The 26,135-nt window shown below is 42.3% G+C and overlaps 1 protein-coding gene across 1 annotated transcript; it reads left to right on the top strand.

Moving 5' to 3' along the window:
• The first annotated feature begins 7 nt into the window (after window positions 1-7).
• GINS1 (GINS complex subunit 1) lies at window positions 8-25,422 on the top strand. The gene is made up of 7 exons (XM_040351033.1): window positions 8-333; window positions 4,325-4,389; window positions 7,241-7,339; window positions 12,340-12,430; window positions 18,429-18,545; window positions 22,651-22,725; window positions 25,263-25,422. Exons 1-7 carry the CDS (start codon window positions 259-261, stop codon window positions 25,329-25,331), a joined length of 591 nt encoding a protein of 196 aa, XP_040206967.1. The 5' UTR covers window positions 8-258; the 3' UTR covers window positions 25,332-25,422.
• The last annotated feature ends 713 nt before the right edge of the window (window positions 25,423-26,135 follow it).

A 26,135-nucleotide genomic window follows, 5' to 3' on the forward strand; every position in this document is an offset into this window, starting at 1 on the left:
ATGTTACGTGTGGGCAAGAGATAAAGCCAGATACGAAGAAAACATTTAGAAACAGCTCGGTATTAATAAGTGTAGACGTTGCATACTATGTAGTAAAAATATGACTTGTATCGGTATTTCACACGTTTGAAGCTGTGGAGTGTAGAGTACACCCTGCCAGGAGTAAAGATGGAGGGGAGCGCCTCCTGAGCGTCATCACTTCCGGGAGCGGCTGGGCGCGGGATTCGGAGGACAGCTGGAGCTATACACTGAATCGGCATGTTCTGTGAGAAAGCCATCGAGCTGATCCGGGAGCTACAGAGAGCTTCAGAGGGACAACTGCCGGCCTTCAACGTGAGTGTGCCTCACCCCGGGCTACCCAAGACTATAGCTCCCAACTGTCCCTGATTTGGAGCAATGTCCCCCTTTCATATTCGTTTTGGTCTGGTCTATATAGTTGTATATAAAATGAACTTTTTATCTTTCAGAAAGTGTTTCCCCTGCTAAACCTTTTATTCAAATTCGATATTGCTGCATTTGTAAATTTGAAACGCCAATATAAAGTAATAGTAGTGGATAAAAAAAAAAAGCCCTTGTGGGGGTTAAATCTTTTTTGGGGAGAGGGGTCAATTCTCCTTTAAGGCCTCATTCACACTACTGGCCGTTCGGGTCCGTCTGTCATGGACCTGAACGGCCGCTCCATGCATTCCTATGGAGCGTCTGATGTCAGCGGAGACATGTTTGTTGACATGCGACCCGATCCGATGAAAACAGACGTATGGGGGCCATGTCCCCATCCGTCCATGCGGATCGGATAAGATCTGATGAAAATGGACATGCTGTCCCTTTTCATCAGATCGCTCCATAGGACACAGCGGTGCCCGACAAGCCCCTCCCCGCTCAGTAATCAGAGAGGAGCTTGTCATCCGTCGGCTCTGCGGACTGATCTCCCGCTGAGCCGACGGGAGCAGGAGTCCGCCAAGTGTGAATGAGGCCTAAGGATGTGTGGCAGGGGCGTGTCCTATGTCCTCATACTTCTGCTAATAGGGGTCCCTCATTCCCATCTCAAAAGGTTGGGAGGTATGACAAGACTATCATTTACTGTGCCTGCAGGGAGGAGCCATCTTCAGAGGGAGATCTGTAGTCACAGCATACACTGTGGTTGTATAACCTCAGCATTGAGAGGCTCATTTATATGCATGCTGCCCTCTGACGAGTGATCTGTGTTGTGTTGATCTTCACAGGGTATTTGACAGACGATGAGGAGGTTTCAAATTGCCTCCTCATCACCTCCTAGGACATGTCACACCTCTCAGGAGACAGGAGCTAGCACCAGCATGTGGTGTTGAATGGGAGCCAATCTCCCTGGGAAAGAGAGAGGAGAGTCTGCCGGATCATCACAGAGCAGGGAACGTTGCTGTAACCGCTTTCATTTAAATTTCCCTGTGTTCCAGACTCGCAGTCACACGTTGCTCTCTGCTGAAAAACTGGTCAGAGGAGTTCAAAACGAATTGCACTCCTGTGAGCCATAGGAGAAGCCCAGCCTAAAAAGCTCAGGCTGGACATCTCCTTTAAGGACCGGATAGATTTGCCCCCTTAACCACTTAAGACCAGGGCTCTAGTCCTGTGGGAACGGAGTTCCTGCACTTTTTTCACAGCAGGAACGCAGTTCCCTTTGCAGGACTAGAGCAGCCGAGCCAATCCTTCACTAAGCGGCGATGCCCAGCTCGAGTCACTGTCAGGGGCAGGCGAACCTTAGTAATCCTTTGTTACTGGCCGCTTCCTGTATATGGATTCATCGGGTAGTGTGCGGGTATTCCGTCACTTTCACGATGCCGCAATGTCTCCTGGGAGCTGTTGTCATTGTTCCCAAGAGACATTCCGGAGGTCTGCCGCGAGTTATCGCGGGATTTAGAAAGAACTTGCTTAAAAAAACATGCGGTTTAGTAATTATGCATATGAGCGTATCATTTTTTTTTTTTTTGTGTGGGGGAGTGGATCTTGGGTGGCAGTTCCCTCACTTTTTTTCCCCAGGACTTGACCCCTGCTTAAGACCATTATGCAGGTAAAGGACCTGGCCCCTTTTTGCGATTCAGCACTGCGTTGCTTTAACTGATGGTCGTGCGACGTGGCTCCTAAACAAAATTGGCGTCCTTTTTTCCCAACAAATATAGCTTTCTTTTGGTGGTATTTGATCACCTCTGCAGTCTTTATTTTTTGCGGTATAAACAAAAATAGAGCGACAATTTTGAAAAAAAATCTATATTTTTTACTTTTTGCTATAATAAATATCCCCCCCCCCCCCCCCCCCCAGAAAAATTAAACTTTTTTTTTTTCCCTCAATTTAGGCCGATACGTATTCTACTTCTACATATTTTTGGTAAAGAAATTTGCAATAAGCGTTTGGTTTGTGCAAAATTTATAGCATCTACCAAATAGGGGATAGTTTTATTGCATTTTTATTAATAACTTTTTTTCTAGTAATGGCGGCGGACACTTATGACACTATTTTGGGACCATTGTAATTTTTACAATGCTGTAAAAATGACACCTGGCAGTGAAGGGGTTAACCAGGAGGGGGCGCTGTAGGGGTTAAGTGTGCCCTAAGGGAGTGTTCTTACTTTGGGGGGGTGTGGCTGTGCGTGTGACGTCCCTGATCATCGTTCCCTAACACAGGGAACAGACGATCAGTGACAGCCACACTAGGAAGCACGGGGAGAGGTTTGTTTACACTTACCTCTCCCTGTTCTTCCTCTCTGTGACCCGATCGCGGGACACCACACATGAAGCTTTATTTTGGTGGTATTTGATCATCTCTGCGGTTTTTGTTTGCACTATGAGTGACAATTTTGAAAAAAAAAAAAAAATATATATATATATATATATATATATATATATATATATATGTATATATATTATATTTGCTATAATATCCCCCAAAAAAATGTATTCATCAGTTTTTAGCCTGATTTTTTTTTTTTTTTTTTTTTTTTTTTTTTTTACCAAAAAAAAAAAAAAAAAAGTGTAATAGGCGTATATTGATTGGTTTGCGCAATAGTTATCCCGTCTACAAACTATGGCATAGATTTAGGGACTTTTATTTTTTTAATTGTTTCTACTGGATATAGCGGTGATCTGTGACTTTTTTTGTGGGACTGTGACATTGCGCTGGACAAATCTGACCCCCTGATTACCCTTTTTTGGGACATTATTACTTTGATCAGTGCTATAAAAATGCACTGATCAATGTAAAAATGACACTGGCAGGAAAGGGGTTAACACTTATAAATAGGGGTTAACACTTGGGGACGATCAAGGGGTTAAATGTGTTCCCTAGGTGTGTTCTAACTGTAGGGGGGGATAGGCTGCCTGGGACATGACAGCTCACTGGAAACAGTAGATCTCTCTGATCAGTGTGTTTCCGAAAAGATGATTTTTTTTTCCCTCCATGCTGTCACCAGTTGGTGTCCCTGAATCACCACCACATACATTCACTGCTGACAGTATGTACATTTATTTTTTTATTTTTTTTGACAGCTTAAAAATGGGCCATGCCTCTTACTAAATAAATACCTTAGTCTGTCTACTTAACAAAAAGGGGATATCTGTACTGTCTCAAGAAATGACAGTGCCAGTACATCAGGATTGATTTTTCGAATATATAAACACACCATAGTTTTTTGGACATGCAATTTCTTTTCTGCTAAAAACGACACCAACCTGTCTGATCACAGTGATCCCCGCAATGTAAGCTGACCGGCCTGATCCTGTGAAGGTGAATCTGTCCCCTCCTGAATGCCTGTTTGCTCTAAAAGCAGTACAAACAATAGTTCTTATTGATCCAACATAAGCCCATTTGAAAACCTCATGTTGAGTGCTCCCTGTTTGCCTGTCACAACTTCCTGGCATCCCTGCATGCTTTGCAACTTCTGCTGTTTACCTCACAATCACAATTCTGAACTTTTTTTTTTTTGTAGATTTACACCCCTTGACCATTGGGTTATCGCACAAGATGGCAATAAAATAAGACCTAATACTCTTTGCTTCTATTAAATTTAAAGAAATGTAATGAAAACTGTTGTGTAGTTTTTTTAGTATTTGCCAATACCAATTAAGAATACCTAACGCAACTTTTCTTAGTTTACACTTCAGCTGTCAGCAATGGTAAAAAGCATTGAAAAGTAATTTTACAAATTGTTAATTTTTTTTTTTTCTTCAAATTTTTGCCCTTTTTTCAATGCGAAACGTGTAAATATATTATGTGTAAAAAATTATGAATTCTGGTGTGTTCAGTATTTGTATGTGTATTGATGTACTATGTTATACCCATATTTGTATCTTGCAGGAAGATGGAGTCAGGCAGATACTTGAAGAGATGAAAGCTTTGTATGAACAGAATCAAACAGATGTGTAAGTACATAAATGATTAAAAATGTAGATGAACGAAAAGCCGTATCGAGTGTATCGAGACTGCGATATTGCGGCGGACATATCGGACACTTTTGGGACCAGTGAGAGTTATACTCAGTGCTATAATTGTTTTTTATTTTGCCCTGATTACTGTATAAATGTCACTTGCATGGAAGGGGTTAACTGTGTTCCCTAGGTGTGTTCTAACTGGGGGGGGCTGACTAGGAGGGGAGAGAGAGAGATTGATTCAGTGTTCATACTTGGTATGAACACACGATCAACCTCTTCTCCCTTGAGAGAACCAGAATCTGTGTTTACACACACACACACGCATTCCGGTTCTCGCTCTGTCATGAGCGATCACGGGTGCCCGGCGGTCATTGCGCCCACCGGGCACTCGCATCGCCTCCGGCAGCCCCCAGTGGCTAAAAGGCGAGGCGTTGTAAGGTAACGCCGTTTCGCCCAGGGGAGCCAACCTGCCGCATTAAAACTACGTGGCTGGTTGGGAAGGGGATAAAGGGCTAGTTTACCTTTACAATAAAATTGCCTATGCATGCCAGCATCCTCCAGTACATTAAAATACACTGTTCAGGTTTTTAATAGGAAGCTGCTTTTTTTTTTTTTTTTTAAATGTCATTCCAGTAGACTGTGGGATTGGTATTTCCCTCCTCGTGTGTCCCCCCCCCCCCCCTGTAGAACAGGGGTGCTCAACCTTTTTGAAGAGCAATGGCCACTTAAACTTTTAAAAGAGTGAGTTTGGGATCACTTCACTTGGTACAGGAGCTGGCACTATAGAGGCAGCATTGGCATATGTTGCTCCTGCTCTTCACGGCTGCTGCTCCCTTCGCTGGCTCACTCTACTCTGGCTTGGCGGGTTTGCAAGCACAGATCGCGATCAAGGGTTGCCCACTGCAGTAATACGCTTCCCTGGTTTGAGGAGCGGACCACATCAGGCCCTTGAACATGCATTGAACCAAGAAGCTAAATTGCAGGCTTTATTTGGGTCAGTAATCGAGTAGAAAGCCTAATGGCGCGTACACACGATAGGTTAAACCGATGAGAATGGTCTGATAGACCGTTTTCATCGGAAAAAAACGATCGGGTGTGGGCGCCATCGGTTAAAAAAAAAACTTGCTTTAAATTTAAACAACCATCGGTTAGAAATCCACGCATGCTCAGAATCAAGTCGACGCACGCTTGGAAGCATTGAACTTCGTTTTTTTCAGCACGTCGTTGTGTTTTACGTCACCGCGTTCTGACACGATAGTTTTTTTAACCGATGGTGTGTAGGCGCCAGACCATCAGTCAGCTTCATCGGTTAACCGATGAAAATGGTCCATCGGTCCGTTCTCATCGGATAGACTGATCGTGTGTACGCGGCATTAGAGTATGAGAATCGGGGGGATAGTAAGCCATGAATAACAAGCTTATTTTAACTCAAAGGGGGTTTTGGGACTTTAAATGAGAGATGTATACCAAAAAAGCAGTCATTGCAAAAAACATTTGTTTACTGTACCTTATGAGGTCATATACAGCCTACTAGATGACAAAAAGTGCATACACGATCACATTAACGCAAGGCATGCTAAAAACCGCATATACGTATTGACGCCATGGTACTTGGGCATATCATGGGGTGAAGACAAGTTCTACACAACATAGGCCACTGGAAGGGCTGGGTAGTATTTAAAGTCTTGAGTGCAACAATGTAAAAAATATAAAATTATCTGTATGGACATCATGTATCTATATAGGCCCGACGTGTTTCATTGGGGTATACCAACTCATGAGGGGCGAATGCAATGGTGATCTATAAAGAGACATGACATAACCATAATTTTGTAGCTAAATAGTAAGGGTAAGTAATGGGTATAAGGCAGTGGTCATCAATCCTGTCCTCAGGGCCCACTAATAGGACAGGTTTTATGTATTGCCTTGGGAAGATGCAGACTAGAATACTGCAATCGCTGAGCAGCAAATTATATCACCTGTGATGTATTTCAGTTATCTTGCAAACCTGGCCTGTTAGTGGGTCTTGAGGACAAGGTTGATGACCACTGAGATAAGGCACAGAATGGCCATCCCTATACATACTCGCGTCAACTGCATAGATGTGAACAGAGAATGAGAGTTGAGTTAGAGACACATGGACAAGCCGGGAGCACTGGGTATTCCCCCAAAGACAATGTACACAAGTATAGGTGGCAGTGAGCTAACACTTCTGTGGAATTAAAAACAGTAGTATATATTGAATGTATAATGGTATTGATGAGAAGTGTGAAAAACCCATACACCAGGTCAGACGGAGGGAAAAACGAAGCATGAATGAAAGAATAGATATACTCAAACAAATGTAACATGTGGCGGGCCTACGTAGATGCATGATGTCCATACAGATGACTTTGTTTTTTACATTGTTGCACTCAAGACTTTTAAATACCATCCAGCCCTACCAGTGGCCTATGTTGTGTAGCACTTGTCTTCACCCCATGATATGCTAAAGTACCATTGCGTCCATATGTAAATGCAGTTTTTAGCATGCCTTGCATTAATGCGATCTTGTGTATGCACTTTTTGTCATTGAGTATGCTGTATGTGACCTCATAAGGTACAGTAAACAAATGTTCTTTGCAATGACTGCTTTTTGGTATTCATCTCTAATTTAAAGTCCCAAAACCCCCTTTTTGTATTCGCATATAGGGACGGAGTCGCATCAGTCTCGTACAAAGTCCCAAACTGTTCGTAGCTTATTTTAACAATTCCATTTTAAAACTTCTCAGATGCATAGAGCATGCATGGTGTTGATGTATTTGAAATCTATATAATACATTCATTTGTTTTTCCAACCTAGTAATGAAGCAAAAACAGAAGGTCGAAGTGAATTAATACCAACCATTAAGTTCAGACATTGCTGCCTATTACGAAACCGACGCTGCATTGTTGCATATCTGTAAGTTACATTCAGATTTATTTGTATTAAAAAAAATGTTAAGCTTACATTCAAAAATATGAGGAGACCTTTAAGCTTTGCTATACACATCTTGAATTTTGGCCAGGTCATCAGCACTGCACAACTCGACAACCTTCAATTAACCACTTCAATACAGGGCACTTATACCCCCTTCTTGCCAAGACCAATTTTCAGCTTTCAGCTCCTTCACACTTTGAATGACAATTGGTCAAGCAACACTGTACCCAAACAACATTTTTATCATTTTTTTCTTTTCACACAAAGCTTTCTTTGTTGGTATTTATTCAGCGTTGTTGTGTTTTTTTTTTTTTTGGGAAAATCCCCCAAAGTTGTCAATTTATAAGATTTTTCTAACACATACATGGCAAAAATGACACCCCAAAATACATTCTGCTACTCCTGAGTATGGCAATACCACAGTGTAAGACTTGCACAGCTTGGCCATGTACAGAGGCCCAACATGCAGCGAGCACCATTGAGTGTTCTAGGAGCATAAATTGCTCATCATTTCCTGATGACCTATCACACTTGAAAAGACACCCCAACGTATATTTTGAGGCATGGCTGCAAATAGGTACTCAGGATTTCTGATTTGGCTACAGATACAGTGCCTTGAAAAACTAACACCCTTTGAAATTTTCCACATTTTGTCATGTTACCAAAAACCAAAATTTATTTTATTGGGATTTTATGTGACGGACCAACACAAAGTGGAACGTAATTGTAAAGTGGAAAACAAATGATAAATGGTTAACTTTTTTTTTTTTTTTTTTTTTAAATTAACAAATATATGTGAAAAGTGTGGTGTGCATTTGCATTCAACCCCCTTTACTCTGATACCCCTAACTAAAATCTGGTGGAAACAATTGCCTTCAGAAGTCTCCTAATTTAGTAAACAGATTCCACCTGTGTGTAATTTAATCCCAGTATAAATACAGCTGTTCCTTAATGCCCTCAGAGGTTTGTTAGAGAACCTTAGTGAAAAAACGGCATCATGAAGGCCAAGGAACACACCAGAGAGGTCAGGGATAAGGTTATGGAGAAGTTTAAAGCGGCTTTGGGTTATAAAGAAAAAAAAACACGCTTTGAACATCTCACGGAGCACTGTTCAATCCACCATCTGAAAATGGAAAGAGTATGGCACAACTGCAAACCTACCAAGACATGGCTGTCCACCTAAACTGACAGGTCGGGCAAACCGCATTAATCGGAGAAGCAGCCAAGAGGCCCATGGTAACTCTGGAGGAGCTGCGGAGATCCACAGCCAAGATGGGAGAATCTGTCCACAGGACAACTATTAGTTGTGCACTCCACAAATCTGGCCTTTATGGCAAGAAGAAAGCCATATGAAGTCTTGTTTGCGAGAAGCCATGTGGGGGACACAACAAACACATGGAAGAAGGTGCTCTGGTAGGATGAGATTATAATTTTAACTTTTTGGCCTAAAAGCAAAACGCTGTATGTGCCGGAAAACTAACACTGCACACCACCCTGAACATGCCATTCTTCTACAGGGAAGCTGGTCAGAGATGATGGGAAGATGAATGGAGCCAAATGCAGGGCAATCTTAGACAACCACAAACAAGACAATACTCGTTTGGTTGCTTAACACGGACTGATTTATTTCAGATGACACACAAATATATACAGCAGGATGACAATACAATCTGTAACCAGAAACTTAATTAACATGAGCTAGTTTACTAATCATTTACCCAAACTAGGTGACCCAGAGATATGACCTTTCAGGATAGACTTGCCTTCTCCTCACTTACAATACACATGAGTATTAAAACATCTCCCAATAGTTTGCTAGGAGACAAAGGTGTGTTAAGGAGCACAATAAACTATTGGCTGAAAGGTCCCAGGCTTTCCAGATCTCATTAATCAGGATACCTTTCACATACATCTGTGAACTGAGTCCCAAGCTGGCAGAGACCATCATGGCCTACTTTTAATAACGTCCTAAATGCTTGTAGCTCCCTTAAATGCCAGGGCCCATAGTCGGTAAGCAAGAGGCTAGCATTCAGTCCTCTCCAAAAGCCTCAGTCCCGGGTGAGTCAATCACAATCTGAAAGACTGGGGCGGAGGTTCACCTTCCACCTTCTAGCAGGACAACGACCCTAAACATACAACCAGAGCTACAAATTAATGGTTTAGATAAGCATATTCGTGTGTTAGAATGGCCCAGTCAAAGTCCAGATCTAAATCCAATTGAGAATCTGTGGCAAGACTTGAAAATTGCTGTTTACAGATGTTCTCCATCCAACCTGACAGAGCTTGAGCTATTTTGCAAAAAAGAATGAACAAACAAATTTCACTCTGCAAATTTGCAGCTGTAATTGCAGCAAAAGGTGGTTCTACAAAGTATTGACTCAGGGGGGCTGAATACAAATGCGGGTACTCTGATGGGCTGCAGATTCGGACTTGGGTACTCTGGGCTGCAGATAGGTACTCTGATGGGCTAGTGACAGGTCCTCTTTATTTGAGGGGCAATCGGGCACATCACTGTACATTTTTTTTTTTTTTTTTTTCTTCCAGGTCTCCTCACACAGGAGAACCTGGAAACGACACTACAGCCGTTTGTTGACATTTGTGATCGGCTGTGATTGGACATAGCCAGCCACGTGCTAAAGAGCCAATTTAATTGGCTGGCGTAGTGACGGATCCACCTCATCTAATTAAAGCCTAACACCAACATGTCCATGTGTAAAAAACAAAATCATGGAAAAGAGGATCACCCTCCTTCTAAAAATGACTTGTAAACTCAATCAATTGTAACTAATCGCTTCATCAATGGCACACAAAGCTATTTGAAGTTCAACTTTGATCAGCTTGTGGTCATTTAACGCAGCATGAAAGGCACTTTTCTGGAGCATTTCATTCCCTGGTAGTGCAACTGAAGCAAACAACTATGGGTGGCAAGGCACTGTCATCAGGATAAGGTTGTAGACAGGCATAAGTCAGAAGATGGCTTTTTTTTTTTTCCAAAGGCTTTATCAATGCTTAGAAGCACAGTGACCTCTATTATTAAGAAGTGGAAGGTGTTTGGTAAAAACAGACCCTTCTTGGATTAGGACATCTCTCCAACCTGGATGAAAATGCCAGGAGGAAATTGATTAGAGACGCTACCAAGAGGCATACAGCAACTCTGAAGCAGTTGAAGGAATTTATGAAAGCGTGGCCATTGTGTGCATATGACCACAATATCGCATATCTTACAAAAATGTGCCATGTATGGGAGGGTTGAAAGAAAAAAGCCACTCAAAGGCCACATGCAGTCATGACTGAGCTTTGCCAAAACGCACCTTGAAGTTTCTGAGGCCACATGGAAAAATGCGTTGTGGTCAGATGAGACAAAATTTTAATTATTTTGCCTCCACACCATTCATACAGTAAAGCATTGTGGTGGTAATATCCTGTTATGGGGGTGTTTCTCTGCAGCAGCTACAGGAGTACTTGTCAGGATAGAAGGAAAAATGGACGGGGCAAAATATCAAATTCTTGAGGAAAATCTGCTGCCCTATGCCAGAAGTTGTCAATGGAAAGAAGGTTTACCTTCCAACATGACAATGACCCAAAGCACACAGCAAAAATGACCACATAGTCATTGAAGGAGAAAAAGGTGATTTGTCCTTGCATGGCCTAGTCAGAGCCCAGACTTAAACCTCATTGAAAATCTGTGGAATGACTTGAAGGCTGCTGTTCACAAACAGTCACCATCAAGAAGAGTCAGCAAATATTGCCAAGTCTAGATGTGAAAAGTTAGTAGAGACAGATCCCAATAGACTAAGGGCTGTAATTTAAAGCAAAAAGTGGTTTAACAAAATACTGACACAAGGGGGATTCTTTTCTATACCCACTGTATATTAAATATGTATTTTAAAGCAGTGTAAATACCACTAATATGTGCAATCGGTGCTACCTGCAATAATATGTTTCTATTAACAAAATGTAATAATAATCACCAAAATGAAATTCCACTGTGCAAATATATGCAGTAGCCACTGTACACTGATTAGTGATTCCACCCCACTAAATGAATATAATGTGTGTTTTTTATATATATATATATATATATATATATATATATATATATATATATATATATATATATATATATATATATATATATATATATATATATATATATATATATATATATATATATATATATATATATATATATATATATATATATATATATATATATATATATATATATATATATATAGTGCAGCGCTGTGTTTTTTTTTTTTTTTTTTTCTTCTAAAATGTATTATGTCTTTTCAATAAACGATCCACCACAGTGCTCTTCAATATCCAGTATTCCACCTGTTCCATAAAAGTGACAACCACCAGGTGAATTCACCGCTCACTTCACAGCAAATGATCTGAGCTTAGGGGTCATACTTTCCCTCCTGGGATAGAGATCTGCTCCCAGCCAGTTATCCAGGCTCTTCAATGCCTCTCCTGCCGTACTCTCGCTAAGATTTCCTCTTGGTCAAGCGCTCCTGATACACAGCACTTTCTCACTCGAACCACATGCAACAAAAAGCATCTACGTAGTGTTCTCTGCTACAATCATTTTATTAAGATAGCCCCAATAAAACTTACGATTGCTTCGTCACCTGGCTCACCACTTGGCTTGGATCGCAGTGGCACCGTGACGCTTGTGGGCTGGGCTCCTTCATCCTATACGCACGTCGCCACTTGATTGGGCTTCTTCAGCAGGATGCAGTAGCCTTTACGCCCCAGTACCCCAGACCACTGTCTCTCCAATCGCATTGTATTTTTTGTTTGTTTGAATTAAAATGAAAGTATTTAAATATTTTAAATTACAGATGCAGCTTCTAATGTGCTAGCCTGAAAATATTTGCTATTTGGGAGGAGTGATGCAGGTTTCTGTCATAGTTTCCAATCCAACATGCATTATTCAGTTGTGTTTTTTTTTTTTTTTTTTTTTTTTATATTTTTAGTTACGACCGCCTGCTTCGGATTCAAGCGCTTCGCTGGGAGTATGGCAGCGTGCTACCAAATGCCCTCAGGTTTCAAATGTCAGCAGAAGAGGTTAGTTGCATTTTTATTTATTTCTGCACATAATAAACTCCTCTGCTGTTTTGTGTACTTGTGTCCTGAGAACACATTCAAAGCTAGCTTGTCTCATGGGAACAGGGGGAGACTGCAATGTGGATGCAGGGATCTCTCCTCCTGTACTATTATATTCTGATGCCTAGGATTCCCCCCCCCCCCCCCCCCCAATCAGAATACACTGAGCGCTGCAGACATTGGTTGCAAATGATTGAATGCTGGTTTTCCAGCAGGACTGTTCAACAGAAGCTGGACATTGGATCAGCTTTTGTTGAACAGGCAAATACATACAGAGTGAAATTCAGATACTTCCTGCTGGGCCGGAGACTTTTTATACCCAGCTGAAAGAATGGGTTTGTGTAGATGGTTGTTGCATGTGTTATGTGCTCTGGCTTGGCTGATGTATCTGTTTGTAAGTTAACAGCATTGCAAATGAATGCCAGTCCTGCTGGGATGGAGGGAACTGAAGAAGTGAGATGATACCTTCTGTCAGGCCTGTTGAGTATTGTGAACCTTCTGTCAAAATCTGTACTGAGGATCATCATGGGCTGCCATTGCTGACCCTTTCTTAAAAAATGGCTGGGAATACAGATCTTATGGCTTCAGTACTTTAAATGTACTTGGCTGTAACAAGTTCACTGGCAAGGTATTCTGACTCTGCACGTTTGTTCTGGATCTGTGACTAAGACTCTTGAAGCCAGAGACAGCCAGGCAACTAGCCTTTTTTTTTTATTTTTTTTTTAAATGGGTTAGTACTGGTAGTTCCTGTATTTTACATTAATACATATGTAAAAGAGCAGAGCAATGTCCAGTCAAATATGTGTTCTATAATAAAGGATCCCAAGATGGCATCTGATTAGAATAAAAAAACTATGGGGTTGATTTACTAAAACTGAAGAATGCAAAATCAGGTGCAGCTCTACATAGAAACCAATCGGCTGTTTTTTCTCTCTTGTAAAAGCTTAATTGAACAAGCTGAACTTAAGCCCCATACACACATCAGATTATCTGCAGATTTTTGTCTTCAGATTTACCAAAACCATGTAGTACAAGGGCCTGCCTTATTGCATACAAATTTAAACTCTTAAGGTTTGACCTCATATTATATGGTTTTGGTAAATCTGAAGACAAAAATCTGCAGAAAATCTGATGGTGTGTATGGGGCTTTAGAAGCCGATTGGCTACCATGCAGAGCTTCACCAGATTTTGCATTCCAGTTTTACTAAATCAACCCCTTAATGTCAATGTGATGGGTGTGGGAGCATGCAGATGGTGTGAGATGAGGACAAGCTCCTGTACAAATGTGATGACCAATCTGTATATTGGGTGATAATGGGATTTAACTGTTTTGTATGTGTAGCTTTACTGTACAGAAACGTTTTAGTGGGTTGAGTTTACCATAGCTATAATGTAAGGTGTCGGACAATTTACATTCGGCATTCTGGAAGATCAAGGGTCATATACGGAGGGATAAGTTAAATTTCTCCAGTTGCATGCATGCGGGCTACATAATGTTTAACACTTGCAGGTATTTGTTACATCTAGCATAATTGCACTATTTTCCTGGACAATACCTTAATTTGCTTTTCTGCCATAGTTTAGTTTATTCAAGCACTTTCCAGACTCGGCATCTACTTTTTGGCCTGAGATGCCACTCAGAGATGGGTTAGATCAGGGGTGCCCAACCAGTGGCCCTCTAAAGCAGCCCTCGACCTCCTGCTCTGGGATGGCAGGTTAACAAGCCCAGATCACAGGTTGCCGACCCGCCATCCCAGAGCAGCAGTTTTGTGAATGAAGCAAGTGGCTACGGAACAGAGCAACATAAGCCAATGCTTCCTGTATAGTGCCCGCTCCTGTCACAGGCAGAGTGATACCAATTGCACTCTGCCTGGGACAGCAACAGCCGGCGATACCTGAATGGAAGACTGTTATTAAAAATAAGTTTACTACTAAATTCACAGTATATATGGATATATCTGTTTTGCAGTGATTACTGGGCTGCTTTCAAACTGATGCGCAGTGCAGCTGCGGGTTACCTGCACTGAGCCATAGACTTCTGTTATTACCTGCGGCTTTGTTGCGCCTTCAGAAAGTGCGCTACACGCGGTTTGGGCAAATCGCGGCGCATCAGTGTGAAAGCAGCCTTGGGCCCCTTTCATATGATCAGTCTGACCCAATCGGACATTACATCTGCTGCTCCATAGAGGTGAATAGTAAACGGACTTGTGTCTGTTTACACCCGCCTACCTTAAAAAATAAAAATAAAGGGATCTGCCCCCTTCAGTCTGGGCGAATCGGATTGGGTCAGAGGCCCAAGAGTAGAGTGGGCTGTGTCCGTGGACAAGAACCTGTCATCCTCCCGCTCCGCTCTTTGTGGCCTGTGACCAGTTACCAATTACCTTAAGTGGCCCTCGCTATTCAGGTTGGGCACCCCTGGGTTAGATAAACCCTGGCACTTATGCAGTTTTTTGCTGTGTTCTCAAATATTGGACACCGAACAGCCCCATGCTGCAGCCACTTACTTTGGACTGAGGAAAGGTTTTCTCCAGCTGCGGCAGCAGGCTGATATAATCTTAAAGCGGGAGTTCACCCAATTCCTTTTTTTTTTCCCCCCCTTAGATTCCTGCTCGTTTTGTCTAGGGCAGTGGTTCTCAACCTGGGGGTCGGGACCCCTTTGGGGGTCAAATGAGGATTTGCCAGGGGTCCCCAAAACCTGGGCTGTTCCTGAAACCTGCGGCCACCCACTCAGCCTCTTCACAGCCGCCCCTTCAGTTTACGGCATAGCTGACGGGCAGAGACTAGAGGTCAGCTGACTGGTGAGGAATGTGAAGTGGGAGGGGCTGGAGGAGACCCTATCTCCTGATTTCAGCATAGGTGGCACTGCTACGAGAAACCACAAAGTCGGAGACACAGTGAGTAACACTACTTGTGATTAGAGTTGCCCTTAAAAGTCCCCACTACAGTTCTCAGATCAGCAGATGGCCTTGATCAAGAACACCTAAGTTGGCTGATCCCAACTCCCCACCATCACTGCCACTGCTCCCAACTCCCCGCCGGCACTGCCACTGCTCCCAACTCCCCGCCGGCACTGCCACTGCTCCCAACTCCACGCCGGCACTGCCACTGCTCCCAACCTCCACGCCGGCACTGCCACTGCTCCCAACCTCCCCGCCGGCACTGCCACTGCTCCCAACCTCCCCGCCGGCACTGCCACTGCTCCCAACCTCCCCGCCGGCACTGCCACTGCTCCCAACCTCCCCGCCGGCACTGCCACTGCTCCCAACCTCCCCGCCGGCACTGCCACTGCTCCCAACCTCCCCGCCGGCACTGCCACTGCTCCCAACCTCCCCGCCGGCACTGCCACTGCTCCCAACCTCCCCGCCGGCACTGCCACTGCTCCCAACCTCCCCGCCGGCACTGCCACTGCTCCCAACCTCCCCGCCGGCACTGCCACTGCTCCCAACCTCCCCGCCGGCACTGCCACTGCTCCCAACCTCCCCGCCGGCACTGCCACTGCTCCCAACCTCCCCGCCGGCACTGCCACTGCTCCCAACCTCCCCGCCGGCACTGCCACTGCTCCCAACCTCCCCGCCGGCACTGCCACTGCTCCCAACCTCCCCGCCGGCACTGCCACTGCTCCCAACCTCCCCGCCGGCACTGCCACTGCTCCCAACCTCCCCGCCGGCACTGCCACTGCTCCCAACCTCCCCGCCGGCACTGCCACTGCTCCCAACCTCCCCGCCGGCACTGCCACTGCTCCCAACCTCCCCGCCGGCACTGCCACTGCTCCCAACCTCCCCGCCGGCACTGCCACTGCTCCCAACCTCCCCGCCGGCACTGCCACTGCTCCCAACCTCCCCGCCGGCACTGCCACTGCTCCCAACCTCCCCGCCGGCACTGCCACTGCTCCCAACCTCCCCGCCGGCACTGCCACTGCTCCCAACCTCCCCGCCGGCACTGCCACTGCTCCCAACCTCCCCGCCGGCACTGCCACTGCTCCCAACCTCCCCGCCGGCACTGCCACTGCTCCCAACCTCCCCGCCGGCACTGCCACTGCTCCCAACCTCCCCGCCGGCACTGCCACTGCTCCCAACCTCCCCGCCGGCACTGCCACTGCTCCCAACCTCCCCGCCGGCACTGCCACTGCTCCCAACCTCCCCGCCGGCACTGCCACTGATCCCATACTCCCCGCCGGCACTGCCACTGATCCCATACTCCCCACCAGGGAGTAAGAGAAGGAATAAAAATAGACTACATGGAAGGGAGAGGAAAAGAAGGGGAGGAACAAAGAAAAAGGGAGAGAAAGAATAAGAGAAAAAAACAAGAAGGGCGTCTAGAGAGGGATGGGGATAACAAACAAGAAAAAAAGAGGAACAAAGAGAGAGAGTGGTACATCCTAAAATGTACTATAAGGGGTTTTAATACTGTACGAGTGGAAGGGACTCGGGGAGCGCAAAATGTCCGTGGGTTAGGGGCGCAAATTACTTGTCATACCTTGGGTGCCGACAATCCACGATAGGAAAATAATTTTACCATTGGGGGTCCCCACAACTTGGGACATTTTATCAAGGGGTCACGGCACTAGACAGGTTGAGAACCACTGGTCTAGGGGAATCGGCTATTTGTTTTAAAATATGATCCGTACTTACCCGTTTTCGAGATGCATCTTCTTCTGTCGCTTCCGGGTATGGGTCTTCGGGAGCGGGCGTTCCTTCTTGATTGACAGTTTTCCGAGAGGCTTCCGACGGTCGCATCCATCGCGTCACTCGTAGCCGAACGTCGGTGCGGCTCTATACTGCGCCTGCGCACTGACGTTCGGCTTCTTTCGGAAAATCGTGACGCGATGGATGCGACCGTCGGAAGCCTCTCGGAAGACTGTCAATCAAGAAGGAACGCCCAGTCCCGCAGCCCATACCCGGAAGCGGCGGAGAAGATGCATCTCGTAAACGGGTAAGTACGGATCCTATTTTAAAACAAATAGCCGATTCCCCTAGACAAAACGAGCATGAAGCTAAGGGGAAAATGTGTAAGGTATGGGTGAACCTCCGCTTTAAGGCTAGGCTGATGCTCGACTGTTTTTTTTTCTTTTTTTTTTTCTTTTTTTTTTTCATTATACTGTTGCTGTTTAGTCACGCTGACTTGTGAAGTTATTGAAAGGTCCACTTAACCTGTGAATCACCAACAACTTTGTAACTTTCAGTCTATTTAATCCAGTACTTATGGGATGAAGGAGATGCATGATTGTGTAGCATGTAAACCAAAATGTTGGAAGTTTACTGTTCCAGTGGCTTAAAGTATATGTAGATGATCACCTTGTAAAAACAATCTGTTCAGTTTAAAATAGAAATAAAAGGCAAAATGTGTATAGATATACCTACATACATACCTTCTGTTCTCAGGGGCATACGAGCTGGGGGGGAGGAGAAAAAGCAGCTCACTGATGTTCCCAGTGAATGGCTTTGCAGGTTTTTCATGACAAGTCTGATCATTGGAGGAGAGCAGGCTGAGTTTGCAGTACAGCCAGATAACTGACCATACTGTGCTCTCATGCATAGTGTGGTCAGCTTTTATAGGAAAGCCAGAGGACTGGCAGGAACACCAGAGATTTCGGAAGCATTTCGGAACACCAGAGATTTCGGAAGCAATACAAAGAACAGGATTCTTGCTCATTCAAGTACATGGTACAGTAGCCACATCAGGAATATGAAATGTTGGATTTACATATTAAAGTGCCTGAAATAACAGATTTTGATGTTGCCATTGGCATCCAGACCTAGTTCTTTTTCCGGGTTTCATAAAAAAAAACATGGCAACACAGGCAGTCCTGCTTTTTGGACCCTTTGATAAATAGAACACTCTGTAAATACTCTGTGAACTGATCTGGGTAGATAAATGACTTAGTGCATTGTGGTACTTTAACAGGAAACTGTCTTCAGCTTATTGCACATAAAACTCTTGTTCTCTCCCTCTCGCATAGACTGACTGGTTTAATCAGTACAAGAAATCCCTGGCAACCTATATGAGGTCTCTGGGAGGAGAAGAAGGTCTGGACATAACACAAGATATGAAGCCTCCTAAAAGCCTGTACATAGAGGTAGATAGATTAAAAAAAAAACATTGTAAGAAATGATGGAGAAAATGAATTCCTGTAATAATAATGTATATGCACAGTAGAGCTGCACAATCTATATATATATATATATATATATATATATATATATATATATATATATATATATATATATATAAAACTCAACGTGTCTGTGTGTATGTATGTATGTTCCAGCATCACGTCCAAACGGCTAAAGATATTAACATGAAACTTGGCACACATGTTACTTATATGTCGGCAACAAACATAGGATAGGTGGTTTAACCCTTACCCACCCCCATTTGCCATGGTCGGGGTTTTTCTTTAAAGTCCCATTCAACTCTATGGGAAATACATGTTACTTCATAACTTCCAAACGGCTGTACATATTTCCATAACACTTGGTCACATGTTACTTATATGTCCACTTAAACTATAGGATAGTTAATTTATCCCTTAACTACCCCCATTTGTGAGGGTCGGGGTTTTTGTTTAAAGTCCCATGCAAATCAATGGGAAATGTATGTTCCCACATAACTTCTGTATGCCTGGAGATATTTCAATAATACCTGGTACACATATTACTTATATAAAAGGAATGAATGCTGCGCTGCTAGTATGATGTGTATAAGTGATACAATACCAACATAATAAGGTAAAATTAAACACACCACAATATACAAAGTGCTTAAATGTGCCAAAAAATATCAAAAGAAGAAAAAAATTTGTGCACTGAAAATGAAAGTCCTTGTAGCTGAGATCAGCTACAAATGAATGAACGTGTAATCTTCATATAAACATCCGAGTTGTGTTTGGAAAAAAATTCACAGCAAGTGTAAGATAGCTGATTGAAGAACCTCCACCTCAAGTAAATAATCTGCTTACCGAACACCAAATAATAAATCACATGTAATCCTGATAGACCGTTCTCCAACTAGGTCCCTCCACACCAGATGGAATTGATGGATAGTCCTTAGCCAGAACGCACTCATGCGTTGAACCCAGGAGTAAGAACAAGAAGGGCAAACATAGAGTAGTACTGCTAACAAAACGATTTATTGGTAGAACATAAAATATTGCACTCACATGTCCAAAGTAGTACAAAAGCGTGTGTTTTAAATGTAAAGCCGGCCGGCTTGAATAGTCCGCTCGTTCCTTCCGGATAGTCGCGGGCAAACAGTGATCATCACTGTTTGCCCGCGACTATCCGGAAGGAACGAGCGGACTATTCAAGCCGGCCGGCTTTACATTTAAAACACACGCTTTTGTACTACTTTGGACATGTGAGTGCAATATTTTATGTTCTACCAATAAATCGTTTTGTTAGCAGTACTACTCTATGTTTGCCCTTCTTGTTCTTACTCCTGGGTTCAACGCATGAGTGCGTTCTGGCTAAGGACTATCCATCAATTCCATCTGGTGTGGAGGGACCTAGTTGGAGAACGGTCTATCAGGATTACATGTGATTTATTATTTGGTGTTCGGTAAGCAGATTATTTACTTGAGGTGGAGGTTCTTCAATCAGCTATCTTACACTTGCTGTGAATTTTTTTCCAAACACAACTCGGATGTTTATATGAAGATTACACGTTCATTCATTTGTAGCTGATCTCAGCTACAAGGACTTTCATTTTCAGTGCACAAATTTTTTTCTTCTTTTGATATTTTTTGGCACATTTAAGCACTTTGTATATTGTGGTGTGTTTAATTTTACCTTATTATGTTGGTATTGTATCACTTATACACATCATACTAGCAGCGCAGCATTCATTCCTTTTATATTTGATATTATTTGTTCATCTAACATTTTTTTGCTGCAGCAGCCACACTTACTTATTTATTTTGATTTTACGTCATTATAAATTATATTCACAGACCTGCGCTGTATTTCCTATATATTTTGCATATTACTTATATGCCAAATAAAAATATGACAGTTAAATTAACCCTTACCTACACCCTTATATAAAAGATGGGTATATGACCGGGCAACGCCGGGTATTCAGCTAGTTAATCATAAAAAAAGTGATCTTGATCCAACCCCCCTCACGATATCTATTGCAGAGTTTGACAATTTTTTCATATAAGTGGAGAGACTTGTCTGCTCAGTCAGCTGTCAAAAGAAAATATCTGGGCAGTCTGCCAAATTTTTAAACCTTGTAAGGGCTTCCTTCTTAGAGCAAAGGGATAAACTTCTGTGTATGGCCCGGTTCACACTTGTGCGATGCGAGAACCCTGCGAATCCCCGCATGGCAGTTCACAATGACAAATGCGAACTGCTGGGGAGTGTCATGTGTTAACGACGTGTGTGTGTGTGTATATATGTGTATATATATATATATATATATATATATATATATATATATATATATATATATATATATATATATATATATATATATATATATATATATATATATATATATATATATATATATATATATACTTTTTTTATTTTTTTACAATGGGCTGTGGAAATTTAACTATTCGTCGATTAATCTTTACATTTTTTGATCGATCAAAATTCTTTTGATTGGTACTCACCTCTCCGCCGGGTTCATGGAGTTCTGTCGGAGATCCGGTGATGTCACGCACACCGGCGGGGGCTTGCCGTGTCCATCTGAAGGGCTCCTTTGTTGTGCCCTCATATCTGCATGCCGGCGGGACCTTACTATCTGCCACACACAAGGGCTGTTACACTTCCCTCTATCAACCTGGGATTCTACAACTATCCACTGGGAGTTGTGATAGTTCCCGTCACGGGACATCTACATGCCGACGGACTGATGTTAACCCCTCCTCATCTGTCAGTGGCATCGTTGTATACATCTTTATACCAGTATCATACTTGGCTACATGTTTTTATGACTGCTTTTGGTACCGTTTGGTATTACTCGCACCATTTTTACAGTTTATGTAGCTACATCGATTTTATCTCCAGTGCAATATTTATTTTGTTACCTACTTGAAGACTATCAAAGTTTTAATGCTATTCCCATCGAGCGCTGACTTTTGTGTGTTTTTTTTGTATCGTGCTATCCATTTTTCCAGTGGTTGGTAGCTGCACTGGGAATTGGCCTGCAAGGAGATCAGCTAAAAGTAGTTGGATCTGTATGTGCGTTATAATTAATCGAAATTAATCGGTTGGAAAAAAAAATCGATTAATCGAACACAAAATTTTGAATCCGTAACAGCATATATATATAAAAAATTATGTGTGTGTATATGACGGGAATACAATGGCAATTGTTGCAATATTTTGTCGCACTGTATTTGCCCAGCAGTCTTTTAAACACAATAATTTTTGGGGAAAAAATACACTTCAATGAATATATATAAAAAAAAAAAAAAAAACTAAACGGTAAAGTTGGCCCAATTTTTTTTTGTTTAATGTGAAAAATTGTTACGCCGTGAGAATCGTGATCTATCTTCTAAGCAAAAAAATGGTGATTCTCATTTTAGCCCAAATCGTGCAGCTCTAATGCGCACGGTTGGTGAATTATTGTTCTTATACAGGAGTTGTATAGCGCCGTGTTTTGCAATATAATTACAATACAATTTGATTCAATAGGGTTGCTTTTGGAAGCTTTAACTCTAAAAGGAGAGGCAGGTGGTACAAAAGGTAATAACCTAAGAGCAGTTCTAACCTCTGTGCTTTGGGGGGAAAAAATAAAATACAAATTAGCTTCTATTTTAAAGATTGTCTGTGTATATCACTTATGCAGGAGCATTTTATAAAATCTATTAACTGCTCAAATGAGCATTGGAAATATATATTTTTGTAAGTTATAGAAACATACTAGAGTTGCTAGTAATTTGGCCAATGTGAGTTTTCCAGTTTGGCAATGCTGAGGTTAATCACAGGATAAAGATGGGACTCTATCAGAAATTGTACATGTTTTGTATTTACTTATTTCATAGAGCTAAGTGAACAGGCTATGGTTTTCTTCTGCAAGGTTCACTAGTTGGCACAATATTTGAGTCAGAAATACATTTATACTTGCAAAAACTGGTGCCTACTGATTGGACATCTACTGTTTGTGTATTATAACATTACCTTATAGTTATCGGTGTAATTAGATTTCCGCTTTATTTGTCCTGTCTCTAGGTGCGCTGCTTAAGAGATTACGGTGAATTTGAAATTGAAGATGGTACAACAATTCTGCTAAAGAAAAATAGCCAGGTATGATTGCATTGAATAAGCTGGACAACTTCTAAAACGCTGCTTCAAGTTGATCTAAATTGTGTGTGTGTGTGTGTGTGTGTGTGTGTGTGTGCCTTTTGGTTTTTATACACATTTTGGAAAGAGTGGTGTTGGTCAAGTCAACCCTGTAAGCTTTTCATTGCTGTCTTTGTCCCCGTTAAGGAGAAAAAAAAACGCTGCCAGTGCGTCCAGAAGGCGAATTTAGCACATCAGCGTTTATTCATTTCAATAGCCAGAATAAAAAACACCAAATGCGTGTGTGCATTTGCATGAGGCCTTTAAGTGGATGTAAATCCGATTTCATGAAATTTGAGACAAGCACTTACCTGTAGGGTTTTCACAGCTGTCCAAAGAGTTCTGTGTGTTTCTTTTGTTCAGTAGCTGTTAATAGCCTGATGACTTCTGACAAGTTCTCCAAGATGGGAGATAAAAGCAGCCTGAAGTTTGTGTCTGGGAGCAGCTATAAAACATCAATTGTGCAGGAAGCCTAAATCTAAAGGACGGAAGTGAAATCTCCCTGAAAAACAAGGGGGAGGTTATATATCATAACAAATATTTGTACATTTTTAAATTGAGCCCTTTTACAAAGCCGTGGTAATTGAAGGTGTGCAAAACTGTAAATAAGTAACATGTGCTAAAAATCTGGAGGTTGGCTTTGCACCAATGTATTGTGACAACGCCAGTTTGCATGTGCCCTGTATGTTGTAATGACATTATGCAGGTAGCATTTGCAAAGCGCATAACACGCTGCCACAAATGGTTGCATTTACTATAAAACATTAAGCACTTCAATGACTTGTAACAATGCAGTGCAAATGCACAGTGCATCCTTTAGTGCCGGTTCACACTAGCGCGACTTGGGATCAGACTTGTGTCACCCCAAGTTGTGCGACATGAGAAATACAATGAAAGTGAATGGAGCCGTCTTAATGCACACTACTGAAGTCGCTCCAACTTCAGAAAAGGTTTCTGTACTACTTCAGGGCAACTTCTAGGCAACTTGTACCCATTGATTTCAATGAAAGTTGCCTCCAAAGTCGGATCACTGTCTTAACTGAAGCAACTTTACAGGGAAAAAAAATTGTTTACTCAGGCAAATCCCTCGCTCCCACAGAGCTGATTATTCTGTGATTGGCCACAGCCAAAGTTGCCTGTCCTGGAGGCAACTTCAAGTCACGCTAATGTCGCCTTGCAAAGTCGCGCTGTAAGTCCGGTTGCCTCTGTGTGAACCGGAAATTGCGTGCACTTGCTGGTGTGAATGGAGTGCAGTATACCCATACATGTAACATACATTACCACAGTTTAATTTGTGTGGGGTGTGTTTTTTGGTTTTATTTCTTTTTTTAAAACTGTACTGTTAATGGGCTTTGAGTAAATATTTTGCAACAAAGCCCGAGTCCTCCATCTCTGTAACCCTACACTCACTAAGGCTGTAGCTGGCATACTCTTGTGTGTTTATTAAAAATGAAACTGATTGTAAACTTTGTTTTTCAATGCTGTCTCTTCAGTACTAATCACTCTGGTGTTCATTCAGGAAACCGTAAGATTGGTAAACATGAGACAATTTTAGTAAATTTCTGTGAGCGTTTGGCTTCTCAGCTGCTGGTCACACTTCTGCCAAAAGTTCATGGTCGCTAAAGCGATCTTGAAGCGAGCTTGTAGCAGAAGGGAATGCAGTCAGCTTGGTCTACTGACCTGGCTAGTAAAAGAGTTAAAGAGAAGCCATAAGCTTATATGTATCGCCATCAAAGGCCCTTTACATTTGATTAGTAACTTCTTAGATCTAACACTTGGGGACATTCTACAGTATATGAAAGACCAGAAGGAGCCTGAAGGGTGTGTTTGAGACTACTTCTGCAAACACAACTAAGCACAAGGGGTTGCCAGATTACTTCCAAAAGGATGTGCATGAATGTATTATATAAATGACTAAATACATGTTTTTTATTTTTTTGGTGCTAATTTTCTGATCATTGGAATAGGTTACTAAAGTATGAAAATTCTTCAACAGAATAAAAATTCTGAAGTGATGTGTTTATAGTGTATTTGTATTGTGTTTTCAGACAAAAAAAGTGTCGATTTAAACAAATAGTACGATCTGGTATCGTACAAGAATTTTTTTTTTTTTTGTGTTTTGTCCCTTCAGAAAGTTACGGCTGACAACTGTGTACGAACGATCAGCTTATAGTACGACTGCTTTGAAAGCGATTATTTTTTTTGCACGATATCCTTATCGTGTGTTGGGTACAGTAATATTTGCAGGAAGTTAGATGACTAAACAATGGAAGACTAGTTCTCCTGCTGTGTAAGATGTATATATTTTTTTAAATGGCTCCACAATGATATGGACAGTGAACACGCATGCCTGTATCACATTTTAAGTTTTTTGTATGTTTTTGTAGCTATACAGTCAAGTACATTTTTCTATACGGTATGTTGTATAGCTGTTGAATGCTGGTTCTTGATCATGTTATTCAGTGGTTCTTTTTTTTTTTTTTTCCTCTCTCCCCCTTCAGCATTTTCTGCCAAGATGGAAATGTGAGCAGCTGATCCGACAAGGTGTTCTAGAGCATGTGTTGTCTTAGAAATTTGCAGATTATTTTTTTTCTAATAATTAGGCCTGTATTGTATACTTTGTAAATATGAATTTGTACTTTGATAAAAATCTATTTGGGATTTGTGTGTCTTTTTTTTTTTTTTTTTTTTTTTTGTCAACTTTCTAAAACAACTGTTCAAACTTGTGCTGCCATAGGATACTACCAGTCAAAAAAATTACTCCCTTCTGTACGTTATGCACGGATAGCATTCCACTCAAGAATTAACTATTTGCTTGTGTAAAGTGGATTTTACTTGTCCACATTTGTAATAGAATGTGCTCAAGTCTGCTTCATCAGTATTTTCTCAGCTGAACTCCAGCCTTTCCTTCAGTCTTCCAGTCATACAGGCTCCATTCCTGGACTTAAAGTGGTTGTAAACGCACACAAAAAAAAAAAAAAACTGCAAGACAAAGGCATAATGTCTATTAGACACCTAGATCTCTCCTCTGCCCAAGATCGGTGTGATAAAATGCTTTCCAATGGCGCTGTTTATATCCAGTAAAAACTTAAGTCATGAAATGCTCGTAGCGTCCAGTTTCTTTGGCCATAGAGATGATTGGAGCTGTTCTGGTCTCCGATCAGCTGACAGAACCACCGGCTGCATTCTCAGGTTCCCGGTTGGGACAGGAGAGCCCGAGAAAACCATGGAAGACGGTGGGAGGGGGGAACTTTCCCTCCCACTGCTTGTAAAAGCAGGCTAATTGGCTGCTAGGATTGCTTTTACATGAAAGCTGACCGCTGGCTGAAAGGAATAATACCAAAACCTGCAGGCATCATTCTGGTATAACCACT

The sequence above is a fragment of the Rana temporaria genome, chromosome 4 (genome assembly GCF_905171775.1).
Source record: "Rana temporaria chromosome 4, aRanTem1.1, whole genome shotgun sequence".
NCBI lineage: Eukaryota > Metazoa > Chordata > Amphibia > Anura > Ranidae > Rana > Rana temporaria.

Coding starts and splice junctions, on each gene's coding strand:
- GINS1 (XM_040351033.1), top strand. CDS start 259: ATGTTCTGTGAGAAAGCCATCGAGCTGATCCGGGAGCTACAGAGAGCT. Junction 334..4,324: donor GACAACTGCCGGCCTTCAAC/GTGAGTGTGCCT, acceptor TGTATCTTGCAG/GAAGATGGAGTCAGGCAGAT. Junction 7,340..12,339: donor CGCTGCATTGTTGCATATCT/GTAAGTTACATT, acceptor TTATATTTTTAG/TTACGACCGCCTGCTTCGGA.